General features: G+C 48.5%; 1 protein-coding gene across 1 annotated transcript; it reads right to left on the bottom strand.

The window, feature by feature from the left end:
- Positions 1 to 6,950: 6,950 nt before the first annotated feature.
- LOC122543454 (uncharacterized) lies at positions 6,951 to 13,113 on the bottom strand. Its single transcript, XM_043682158.2, has 2 exons — positions 12,363 to 13,113; positions 6,951 to 10,965 (listed from the first exon to the last, which is right to left on the bottom strand). The coding sequence occupies exon 2, from the start codon at positions 10,620 to 10,622 to the stop codon at positions 9,687 to 9,689; it is 936 nt and encodes a 311-aa protein (XP_043538093.2). The 5' UTR covers positions 10,623 to 10,965; positions 12,363 to 13,113; the 3' UTR covers positions 6,951 to 9,686.
- Positions 13,114 to 13,374: the final 261 nt, after the last annotated feature.

Genomic DNA, 13,374 nt, shown 5'->3' with positions numbered 1-13,374 from the left:
GTTCCAGCATCTGCCATGGTGGGATTTGAATCTGTGCTCCTGCCCTTTTTAGCCTGGTGTTTTGCATTATGAGTCCAATTACATCTCCAGTACACCAATATCGTGCTCTCAGTTCTATGGCTGTCATAGAATCATTGAGTCATAGAGCACAGAAAAGACCCTTTGCCCCCCCTTGTCTGTCCTACCAAAACTACACTAGTACCACCCTCCACCACTACTCCCATAGCCTTGAATGTTATATCATTTCAAGTGCTCAGTCAGGTACCTTTTAAAGCTTGTGAGATTCCTGCCTCAGCCTACCTCCCAGGCAGTGCATTCCAGATTGCCAACTTCCTCGGGGGATTATAATTTTCTCAACCCCTCCCTAAACCTCCTCCCTTTCACCTTAAAATTATAGCAGGCCATTCAGCTCATACCCACCCTCTGAAGAGCATCACACCGAGACCCAGATCCCTACACTATCCCTGTCACCCTGCACTTCCCACGGCTAATCCACCTAACCTCTACAACACTCAACAACCTAACATACACAGACCACCTAACCTGCACTTCTTTGGACTGTGGGAGGAAACTGGAGCACCCAGAGGAAACCCACACAGGCATGGGAAGAACTAGCAATCTATGTACAGTCACCTAAGGGTGGCATCAAACACGGGTCCCTGATGCTGTGAGGTATGAGTGCTAAGCACCGAGCCACTGTGCCACAGTTATGTCTCTTTGATAGTCATTCCTTCAATTAAGCTGCTTTCTATTCATCCTGTCCGTGGCCCTAATAATCTTATACATCTCGATCAGGTCCCCCCAGCCTGTTTTGCTCCAAAGAAAATAATCCGAACTTATCCAGCTTCTCCTTAAATCTAATTTCATTTAAACTGATAGTCTCTTGTGGATAACACTTATCAAATACCTTCTGGAAATAAATATAAGCCACATCTGTGGACATTTTCATACTTACTATTTCAATTGGAATCTTAAAGGAAAATATCTGCTCGTGACACTGGAAACACAAAGAGATGGAAGCATGCCATCCCTGGAGCTAATGTCACCATCACGTTCGATCACTGCATCATCATCTTGACTTGGTTCTGTCATCCCTTGCTTCAGTAGCTTTGAGGGGAATTAGAATTTCAGATTCTGACCGATCATCTACTTTCTGACTTTGCTTTGACCTCTCAACCACCAGACTGCAGTTGTAAAGTTGTTGTCAATGCCCCAAGCCATTAGTCTACCTTACAAACTGCCCTGATCATCATAAGCTCCCTTCGACCAAGGTGGAAGTCATGGGGGGAGTCGAGAGTTTTCTGAGGTTCGCAGGAAAGTGGAGTCCTGGCTACAATCAGAACCCGTCAAATAATCTGAGGGAGTGGTGGAGCCCAGAAGAGGCTTACTCCTACTCCCAGTTGCATGCAACCTTTTGGTTAGACTGCCCCCATTAAATTCAGGACTATGCAAACCATCTCCGTAACTGAACCCATTACACGTTTGGTTCCATACTGTTGAATCTGTTCTGCATCCACTCCAAGGCTCACATCTTCTTTCCGAGGTACAATTCCCCTCGACTGAACATTCTGGACAAAGACATCATCTTCCAAGCCTTTGTTCTCCAGGTCATGGAGAGAATGTTCAACAGTTGATTTACTGTTCTGTTCAATAGTTTTGATGCTTCTGCACTGGATTTTACTGACTACCATACTTCGACCTTGATACTTATCACTGACCACTCTCATTTTAAAGCTCCATATTTGGAGAATGTAGACACGCTCTGTCAAGCTGGCTGTGTAAAATCTAGAGTGACCCTAAAACTGGGCACAAATGTCCTCTGCATCGATTGTACATGTATCAAAGTGCATACAATTAACTCAATTTAAATGAACTTAGCTGGACTATTTGGGTAGATCTCGCTAAGCGTCTGACTTGTTATTTATTTCACTAGTTGGGTCTTGGTCTAATCCTCTGCTTCAAGTGATCTGTGACCTCATCCAACCCTGACTGGCCCTTGGTCCAAGGTGCTGGATCAGTGGTGCTGGAAGAACACAGCAATTCAGGCAGCATCCGAGGACAGGCAAAATCGACGTTTCGGGCAAAAGCCCTTCATCAATGTTTGCCCGAAACGTCGATTTTGCCTGTCCTCGGATGCTGCCTGAATTGCTGTGCTCTTCCAGCACCACTGATCCAGAATCTGGTTTCCAGCATCTGCAGTCATTGTTTTTACCTTGGTCCAAGGTGCCTGACTGAAAAAACTCAATCGAAACTCAAGGTGTGGCATGGCCTCAATCCTGAGGCTGCTGGGTTTGAGTGTAGTGTACCTGCATTCTGATCGAACTTGCTTGGATCCAAAGTTGGTGAACTCTCAGTTCTGTGCATTTGCTTGACCTATCATTGTCCACTGACATTTTTGGCTGGCGTCTCCAGTGTTCATGGTGACCCGGTCACCAGCGTGGACATATGGCTTTCGGACCCTTCACTTGCTGGCAAGTGTTTGATCCAGACCCGCAGGGATTTGAAACATCTCCACGGGGGCCAGAGTCCCGTGACCAAGTTGTCCTTTACTTACATGTGGACCGACCTTGACATTGATCAAGCTCCCTTAGAGTCAGCTCTCAGGGTGAACAGAACCTCTGAGCCTGTTTATATCTGTCAGCGGGGCTCCCTGTTTGGACCAGATTAACAGCCCCAGTCAGGAGACTAATACTGTATGAGGTCGACCTGGCTGGCTGCATTATAACCACTACAGGTTTCAATCCACAAGCAGGTCCAGTTTCCTCCTGGCATTTGACACCAATCAGGTTCATGTTGATGCAGGTATTATCAGACAGAGGGACCTCAGGGCCCAGCTCCCTAAACATCCCCTCCCCGCCCAACCAACTTGCACTCTCATTGGTTGGAGGACAAGATACACCTGCTCGGTTGGTGGATACCTGCTTGCACCTGAGATGTGAGTCTTTGTTGCCTCTTCCTCATTGCCCTCAAGAGGGCAGTGTTGAGACGAGTCACCCATTTGAACCGCTGCGCACCATGTGGTGTAGTTACACACACAGGGCTACTGAGCAGTTGCAGCACAGTGAAGTCACAGTGATAGCCTTCCAAGTCAGGATGGCACGTGGTTTGAAAGTCGTGACGTTCTCGTATGTCTGAAGCCTCTTATATTTGCAGGTAGGTAGAGGTCTCGACTTTGGAAGGTGCTGTCCAAGAAGCTACAGTGAGTGTGGAAATAATCAGGGACCTTCCTCTATTCTGTCCTCTCGAGGTGTTAGATAACAGACTTCTCTCCTGTGAGTATCGAGTTGGGCCGTGATGTGTTTCATTCTTCGTCTTTTTGACTCTAAGCGTTGAATCTTGTGGTTTCACACACCAGACAATCAAACTTGTAACAACAGACTGTCTTTTACTGACTTTATTAACAGCAACACAATAATAGAGGACAGTTACCCATCCAGGGAACGGGGATAATACAGGGGATTCAGAGCTTTGGGCTCTGTAATGAGAGACAGCATAGCTCCCCCCTGCAGAGAACAGGGATTATACAGTGGATTCAGAGCTCTGAGTGCTGTTAATAATACAGAGAGAGGATAATTACCCATTGAGAGAACACAGATAATTCAGTGGATTCAGATCAAGGACGAGAAGACACTTTTAACAGACTGTGGCTGCAGTAGAGAGTTTTATGTTTAATTTGTCCATTATGTTTGTGATCTGGCCCTCTCTAATCATAACCACAAGGATATCTGTGCAATGTTCTGATGTCAGCCACAAGGCTGCCTCTCTCTCTCTCTCACACACTCTCTCTCACACACACACACACACACACTTATTTATTACCCTTCTCCACACACAGATCAGTCCATTCCACATCCCCTTCCCATACAGTGAGCAAAGACATGAGATTTGTTAATCTACACCCACATTTCATAACACCGACAGGTCCCACTTGGAGAAAGCGTCAGCGCTTTTTCATCGTGGTTAAAATACTCCGAATAAGAGGGTTTCGAATTGACAGAGCACCTTTCACGACCTTGGGACACCCCCAAGCGTGTTACGACAATGAGGTACTTTTGAAATAAAGTCACTGTCAGACTGCAAGAAATGCAGCGGCCAATTTGTACACAGCAAGACACAACAAGCAGCAATGATTAGATGCACACGTTGGTGATTGAGGGATAAATATTTACCAGGGTGGTGGAGATCACGGCATTGCTCTTATAAATAATGGCTGTGGGGTAAATCACATCCACCGGAACGATGGATCGGGTCTTGGTATAATGTCATACATTAAAGACGGCACTTATGGAGATATAATACTCCTTCAGTACCGCACTGGTGGGTCTTTGTGCCCCTGAATCTGGAGTGGGACACCCCTCCACAATCTCTTGGTCCAGATGAGACCGTGACCCAATGAAACAGGCTGGCAGTGCATTACAGCAGCAAACTGACACTGGTCTCACTGACCATTTTGTTTCACACAGACACACTAAATAGGATCAGTAGACCATTCGGCTCTGCCATCCGATCAGATTCTGGCTGATCTATCTGCGTTTCGAATTCCACGTTCCAATTCCCCCCCGATAAACCTGTGTTCACCCCCCCCCCGCCCCTCCAAAACAAGACTGTGTACTCCTCCGCCTTTAAATGTATTCGATAATTCCACCACCTCCTGAGGCAGCGAGGTGCAAAGATTCACACCCCTCGGAGGGAGTTCTCTTCCCTTCTCACCCTTTTGTCCCGAAAGGGTGACTCTCTAATTTAAAAAAACGTCCTCGTTCTGGACTGAGCGACAAGAGGGAAACATTGCCCACTTTGTCAAGACCATTCTCGATCTCGCAGACCTCCATCGAGTCACTCCTCACCCTTAGAGGCTCCAGTGGAAACAGACCCAGTCTGTCCAACCCAGCCACATTACCCAACTCACCAGGGCGGCACGGTGGCTCAGCGGTTAGCACTACTACCTCACAGCGCCAGAGACCCGGATTTGATTCCAGCCTTGGGAGACTGTCTGTGTGGAGTTTGCACATTCCCCTCCCCCTTGTATGTGTGGGTTTCCTCCGGGCGCTCCGGTTTCCTCCCACAGTCCAAAGGATGTGTAGGTTAGGGTGGAGTGGCCATGCTAAATTGCCCCATTGTGCTCAGGGGTGTGAAGGTTAAGTGCATTAGTCAGGGGAAATTAGAGTGGTAGGGGAATGGTGGGATACTCTTTGGAGGGTTGGTGTGGACTTGTTGGGTCAAATGGCCTGTTTCACACATCGTAGGGGGGGTGCTATGATCTACCACCACAGTCCGAATGCCTCAATTGAACCTGCCTTCATCACATTTCCAGACAATGCATTCTATACCTTATCCACCCTAATGGGTCACCGCGGTGGTTAGCACTGCTGCCTCACAGCGCCAGGAACCCGGGTTCGATTCCAGCCTTGGGCGACTGTCTGTGTGGAGTTTGCACATTCTCCCCGTGTCTGCGTGGGTATGCTCCCACAGTCCAAAGATGTACAGGTTGGGACGGATTGGCTGTGCTAAATTGTCTATAGGGATGTGAAGGTTAGGAGCATTAGTCAGAGGAAATGTAGAGTAATAGGGGAATGGGCCTGGGTGGGATAATCTTCAGAGGGTCGGTGTGGACTTGCCGGGCTGAAGGGCCTGTTTGCACACTGTAGGGATTTTATGATTCACTGATTCCAGGTATCAGACTTGTCAACCGCCTCGTATATGTGCTGAATGGAATTACAGGCTTGCAGGCAGGATGTTCTATTCACACATCGAAGGTGGGAGAGATGCAGTGGGACTCACCCTGAGTCTAGTCATTGAGTCTGATAAACTGACATGACTTTGTGTTTCATGGTCTCAGGTTTGATCACAGTACCTTCCCCAGCTCCCAAGGCTGAACAGTAGAGGGAGCTGGGACTCGTCCATGAGGGTGAACAAACGTCTTCAAATGGAAATAATCTGGAGTTAGAAAGGGGGCGAGCTAGGATGTGGGGTGATATCATTGAGGCCTGTGACCAGCGGTGTGCCACAAGGATTGGTGCTGGGTCCGCTGCTTTTTCTCATTTATATAAATGATTTGGCTGTGAATTTGTGAGGTATGGTTAGGAAGGTTGCAGGTGACACCAAAATACGTGGTGTAGTGGGTAGTGAAGAAGATTGTCTCAGAGGACCTGGATCAGATGGACCAATAGATATAGGAGTGGCAGATGGAGTTTAATTTAGATAAATGTGAGGTGTTGTATTTCAGTGAGACAAACCAGGGCGGGACTTGTACAGTTAATGATAGGGCGCTGGGAAGTGTTGCTGAGGGGTGCAGGTGCATAGTTCCTTGAAAGTGGAGTGGACAGGATGGCGAAGAAGGCATTTGGCATGCTTGCCTTCAGTAGTTGAGAACAGGAGTTGGGCTGTCGCGTTGCAGGTGTACACAACATTGGTAAGGCCACATTTGCAGGACTGCATACAATTTTGGCTGCCTTCTGTAGGAATGATGTTGTTAACATTTCAGAGGGTGCAGAAAAAGTTGACAAGGATGTTGCTAGGACTGGGGGGGGGGGGGTTTGAATTATAGGGGGAGACTGAATAGGCCTGGGAAGTTTTCCCTGGAGGGCAGGAAGCAGAGGGGGTGATCTTCTGGAAGTTTATTACATTATGAGGGCCGGGTGAATAGAACAGCACAGCACAGCCCTTTGGCCCTCCATGTTGTTCTGACCTTTTATCCTACTCTACGATCAGACTAACCTATATACCTTTCTTTTTACCATCATCCATCTGCCTATCCAAGAGTCGCTTAAAGGTCCCGAATGTATCTGAAACAATAGCGAGGACTGCGGATGCTGGAGTCGAGAGCGTGGTGCTGGAAAAGCGCAGCAGGTCAGGCAGCATCCGAGAAGCAGGAGAATCGATGTTTCGGGCGAAAGCCCTTCTGATTCTCCTGCTCCTTGGATGCTGTCTGACCTGCTGCGCTTTTCCAGCACCACACTCTCGACCCTAATGTATCTGACTCTACTGCCACTGCGTTCCACACATCCAGTACTCTCCGTGTAAATAATCTACCTCTGACATCTCCTCTAAACCTTCCTCCAATCACCTTAAAATTATGCCCCCTTGTGATAGACATTTCCACCCTGGGAAAAAGTCTCTGGCTATCTACCCTATCTATGCCTCTCATCATCATCATCTATCCAGTCACCTGTCATCCTCCTTCACTCCAATGAGAAAAGCCCTAGCTCCCTCAACCTTTCTTCATAAGACATGCCCTTCAGTCCAGGCAGCATCCTAGTAAATCTCATTTGCACCCTCTCCAAAGCTTCCACATCCTTCCTATAATGAATCGACTAGAACGGAACACAATATTCCAAGCGTGGGCTAACCAGGACTTTACGGAGTTGCAGTATTACTTTGTGGGCTCTTAAACTCAATCCCCCTGCTAATAAAAGCCAGCACACCATATGCCTTCTGAACAACCCTATCAACGTGGGTGGCAACTTTGAGACAGGTCTTTTCCCTACGATGGGGCAGTCCAAAACTACAGGGCGTGGGTTTGAGGTGAGTGCGGAAAGATTTCAAAAGGACTTGAGAGGTAACTGTTTCAGAGAACGAATTACCAGAGAAAGTGGAAGAAGTGGGAATGATTACATTTAAAAGGCATGTGGCTATGAATGGGAAGGGGTTAGAGCAATACGGGCAATTCGCTGACAAGAAGGACAAGGTCAGATTGAAATGTCTGGTCAGCACGGGATGAGTTGACCTGAAGGGTCCGTTTCAGTACCGTTTGAGTCTGTGACTTACGCTCGTGGGACATGGGTTCAAGCCCTAGCAATCTTGCTGGTGGGATTTAAACTCAAGTAATAAAATCTGGAATTATAAAAATTGTCTCAGTGAAGACTGCAACGTTGATTGCTCTAACAATCATTCAGGCTCACTTAGAAAAAGAAATCTGTTGTCCTTACCTGATCTGAGCTATGTTTGACTCCAGACCCACAGCAATGTGGTGGACTCTTAACTGCTCTCTGAGGTAGCCTAGCAAGCCATTCAGTTTAAAGGCAATTAGAGATGGGTCACAAACACTGGCTTCACCAGCGATGCCCATATCCCGTGAAAGGATAAAGAGAAAAAGGGCAACAGCACACTGATTAACTTGGGAGAGTTCCAAAATGTTACAACGTTGTGCTTGCAGTAAAACTAATTTCTTTAGAGATACTGCGATGTGTCCCTAACCATCTGCCATTTCTGAAGTTATACCCAGGAGAACGTGAGGACTGTAGACGCTGGAGAGTCAGAGTCGAAAAGTGTGGCGCTGGAGAAAAGCACAGCCGGTCAGGCAGCATCCAAGAAGCAGGAGAGTCGACATTTTCGGGCATAAGCTCTTCATCAGGAACTCCTGATCAGCCAACTGTACGCAGAGCCGATGTTCCTTGAACTGTAGACAGTCACCACAGATATGTTGTCGATAATCACAATGTTCTCTACAAACTCCCACGTGCTGCACGTCCAGCAGACCACCTGCCTTGCCGTGGACTTTCAACTGCAGTCCAGTTACAGTGGTTAACAAATCCCAGCAGAAACTCAGGATGGTGTCCTAGGCCCAACAATCTTAAGCTGCTTCATCGATGACCTTGCCTCCATCAGGTGGTCAGAAATGGGGATGTTCGCTGATGATCGAACAATACTCAGCGTCTTTTGGAATTCCTCGGATGCTGGAGCAGTCCATGAACAAATGCAGCAAGACTTGGATCAAATCCAGGCTTGAGCTGAGAAGTGGCAAATGACATTTGGGCCACACAAATGTTAGTCAACTAGATAGAATCTAACCATCACCTCTTGACATTTAGTGGCACCACCCATCAATAGCTTTGGGGTTAGCATTGAACAGAATCACACTGAACTGGACCAGCCATAGAAATACTGCAGCTAGAAGAGCAGGTCAGAGACTTGGAATCCTGCAGTGAGTAACTCACCTCCTAACTCCTCAAAACCTATTCAGCTTCTAATTGACACAGTTCAGGAGAGTGGTGAGATACTCCACTTCTGTCTGGATGAGAGCAGCTCCAACAACACTCGAGGAGCTCGGTCTGGTACAATTACAACATTTGAAAGGCATCAGCATGGGTATATTAATAGGAAGGGTTTAGAGGGAGATGGGCCAAATGGGACTAGATATATGGAGGATATCTGGTTGGCATGGATGAGCTCGACTGAAGGGTCTGTTCCATGCCCTCTATCTCTATCTACAAAGCAGCCCGCTTGACTAGCATCACATCCACAGTCATCTACACCCTCCACCACTGATACTCATGTGCAATACCCAGGTACCCAACAGGTGCTAGTTCCTCCACTTCCAATGTGCAGTAGCAAAAGTATGTACCATGTACAAGGCGCACTGCAGAAGTGCCATCGACAGTACTTTCCAAATCCATGACCACTTCCAGCTAGAGATAGACAAGACTAGCACGTACAAGGGAACACCACCCTCTGCAAGTTTTCCTCTACATCACTGACCGCATTGTGGCTCCCTTAGTGTTGTCGGTCAGAAACCGGAATTCCCTCCATAACGGTATCGTAGGTGTTCCTGCAGCACATGGTTCATAAAAAGGCCGCTTCTCCAGGGCAACACGGGATGGGCAATAAATACTGGCCTAGCCAGTAACATGCACATTCCATGAAGGAATAACAAAAAGGAAATAAGGAATATAATTTATAACATTCTAAAGTCATTCATGGACTTGCTGGTGTCTGATCAGGTGAGACGATCGAGTGAATCCCTTCCCACACACCGAGCAGTTGAATGGCCTCTCGCTGGTGTGGACCCGGTGATGTCTCAGCAAGTTCGATGACCGATTGAATCCCTTCCCACACATGGAGCAGGTGAACGGCTTCTCCCCGCTGTGGGTGCGTTGATGGGTCAGAAGGTTGGACGACAGAGTGAATCCTTTTCCGCACACAGAGCACATAAATGGCCTCTCCCCGGTGTGAATTCGCTGGTGTATCAGCAGATCCTTTTTGCTTTTGAAGCTCTTCTCGCAGTCAGGACACTTGAAAGCTCTCTTATCAAAGTGGACGAGTTGGTGCGTCAGAAGGTGGGATGAATTAGTGAACCCTTTCCCACACCGGGAGCAGGTGTATGGCCTTTCCCCGGTGTGAACCCGCTGGTGGGTCCGGAGGTTGGATGATTGCGTGAATCCCTTCCCACACACTGAGCAAGTGAACAGCTTCTCCCCGGTGTGAACCCGCTGGTGCGTCCGGAGGTTAGAGGCGTGGGTGAATCCCTTCCCGCACACGGAGCAGGTGTAAGGCCTCTCGCCTGTGTGAACCCGCTGGTGTTGAATGAGGTGAGATGACTGTCTGAATCTCTTCTCACAGTAAGAGCATCCGAATGGCCTCTCGTCAGTGTGAACGAGCTGGTGTTTAATGAGATCGGCAGAGATTTTAAAGCAGTCCCCACAGTAAGTGCATTTGAAAGGTCGCTCATCACTGTGAACTCGCTGGTGTAACTGCAGGCTGGATGACAAAGCAAATCCTTTCCTACAAAGGGTACAGGTAAACGGCCTCTCCCCCGTGTGACTGCGTCGATGAGTTTCTAGTTGGGATGGGTAACTGAATCCCTTCCCGCAATCACCACATTTACATGGTTTCTCCATGGTGAGCATGTGCGTGTGTTCTCTGTAGGTTTGATGGCCAACGTAAGCCTTGTCCACATATGGAACACATGTATGGCCTCTCCTTGCTGTGATTTCTTTCCAGGATGTGTTAACAGATTAAAGCTCTTTCTGCAGACAGTTCACTGGAAAACAGTCACTCAGGTATATGTGTATCGTGGTACTTTTCCAGTCAGAGTGATGTTAGAAATATTTTCTCACAGATAGAACAAACTTTTTTCCTTCCCCATTCAAGGACTGAACTCCTGAAGAATTGAGTGACACGAACATATTTGGGATGTGATGTTGAGTTGGTTTTGAATCTCCCGATTGCAGGTCCTTTCTTTCTGGTACTCTGTGAAAAGACAAAAGTCATCACTGTTCATATGCAGAGCTGTAAATCCCATCACCCACACCCCTCCCCACAATGAAATCTGAACTGTGGCACCATCTCCCCCTTTTCTTGAACAAGCATGGAGAGGGTTAATACACAATGTCTTTTCCCCGGGGTTGGGGAGTCCAGAACTAGAGGGCATAGGTTTAGATTAGATTAGATTACTTTACTAGATTACTTTACAGTGTGGAAACAGGCCCTTCGGCCCAACAAGTCCACACCGACCCGCCGAAGCGTAACCCACCCATACCCCTACATTTACCCCTTACCTAACACTACGGGCAATTTAGCATGGCCAATTCACCTGACCTGCACATCTTTGGACTGTGGGAGGAAACCGGAGCACCCGGAGGAAACCCACGCAGACACGGGGAGAACGTGCAAACTCCACACAGTCAGTCGCCTGAGGCAGGAATTGAACCCGGGTCTCTGGCGCTGCGAGGCAGCAGTGCTAACCACTGTGCCACCGTGCCGGGTGAGAGCAAAAGATTTAAAAGAGACCTAAGGGGCAACTTGTTTTACGCAGAGTGTGGTGCATGTATGGAATGAGCTGCCAGAGGAAGTGGTGGAGGCTGGTACAGTTACAACACTTAGAAGGTGTGTAGATGGGTACATGAATAGAAGGGTTTAGAGGGATAAGCACCAAGTGCTGACAATGGGACCAGAAAAATTTAGGATATCTGGTCAGTATGGATGATTAGATTACTTATAGTGTGGAAACAGGCCCTTTGGCCCAACAAGTCCACACTGACCTGCCGAAGCACAACCCACCCAGGCGCATTCCCCTACACCTACCACTACGGGCAATTTAGCATGGCCAATTCACCTAACCTGCACAGTTTTGGACTGTGGGAGGAAACCAGAGCACCCGGAGGAAACCCACGCAGCCACAGGGAGAATTGAATTGATCCCGGGTCTCAGGCACTGTAAGGCAGCAGTGCTAACCACTGTGCCACCGTGCTGCCCATGAGTTGGTCCGAAGGGTCTGTTTCTGTGCTGTACATCTCTATGACTATATGACTCTTAACGCAAAATAGTGCAAATGGCGGAGACCTGAATTATGATCTGAAAGTGCTGGAGAAACTCGGCAGCATCTGTCGAGAGAGGAACGCCATTGGCTTTTCGAGGGAGATGATGGCCATCCTTCGCAACACTGGACATGTCGGTGATATTGGACTAAACCTTAAGTTGTGTTTCCTGCTTCACAGATGCTGCCTATCTGTTCTCTCCCACTGTCCTCTGGCTGGGTTCGATTCCAAGGGCCTGCCCATTATGACATGGGCACGGATGGAACAGGTCTGGTCCCTTTACCAAGATGGCTGCCCCCTCCTCCCCCCCCCCCCCCGTCATTCCCTTACCAAGATGGCGACAGGTCACCCTCGGTCACGGCCGGCGGCGAACTCGGCCTGGCCACGGCGGTAACGGAGACGAGTCCCGTCGGCCGTCACTCGAAAATTCCGGTCGACACGATCTTCATAAACCCCCTTCGGCACCGTACAATCGGTCCGCTCCCGCCCCTCCCCCCACAAACGCCGACAACTTCCCGACTCACCGCGTCTTGCTTAGGCCGCCCCGACGGCCAGGCCCGCGCATGCGGAGAAGGCAGCCAGAGCCGGCGCAGGCGCATTGGGCGCCTGTTGTCATTGATGGGGCACTTGGCCACTTCTCGAGAGACTCTGAGTAAAGTGTTTGGCATTGAAAGATGCGACAGGCTTTCTGGATTTTGTTTTATTGAAAAAAAAACCCATTGAGGTTGAAAGCACAGAATCGCAGAATCCCTACAGTGTGGAAACACGCTCTTCGGCCCAAAAAGTCCACACCGACCCTCCAAAGTGTATCCCACCCAGCACCATTCCCCTACCTTATTGCTGTACATTTCCGAGACTAACTCACCTAACCTACACATCCCTGAACATGGGACGATGTAACATTGCCAATGCACCTAATCTGCATATCTTTGGACTGTGGGAGGAAACCTGCTCCAACACAGAGAGACCCTATTTTCCTATATTTACCCCTGACGAATCCACTAATCTACACATCCCTGAACACTATGGCAAATTTAGCATGGCCAATTCACCTGACCTGCACACCTTTGCACTGTGGGAGAAAACTGGAGCACCTGGAGGAAACCCACACAGACTTGGGGAGAATATGCAAACTCCACACAGACAATCACCCGAATGGAACCCGGATCCGTGGCGCTGTGCTGCTGCTGGAAAAGCAATACATGAAATACAGAACTACATTGCACTGGATTCCTCCTTGCTCCCTCAATCCACCTCCCCCCCCCACCCCCCCACTCCCATCCTTTAACCATGTTGCAAAGTTAAAAATCACACAGCACCAGGTTTTAGTCCAACAGATTTA

This window comes from Chiloscyllium plagiosum, unplaced genomic scaffold (assembly GCF_037043375.1).
Source record: "Chiloscyllium plagiosum isolate Xiang-an unplaced genomic scaffold, Cpla_swu_hap1 HiC_scaffold_27, whole genome shotgun sequence".
NCBI classification, from domain to species: domain Eukaryota; kingdom Metazoa; phylum Chordata; class Chondrichthyes; order Orectolobiformes; family Hemiscylliidae; genus Chiloscyllium; species Chiloscyllium plagiosum.
The sequence above is the reverse complement of the archived record's forward strand: the minus strand, read 5'-3'. Positions and strand labels throughout refer to the sequence as shown.

Coding starts and splice junctions, on each gene's coding strand:
- LOC122543454 (XM_043682158.2), bottom strand. CDS start 10,622: ATGCTCACCATGGAGAAACCATGTAAATGTGGTGATTGCGGGAAGGGA.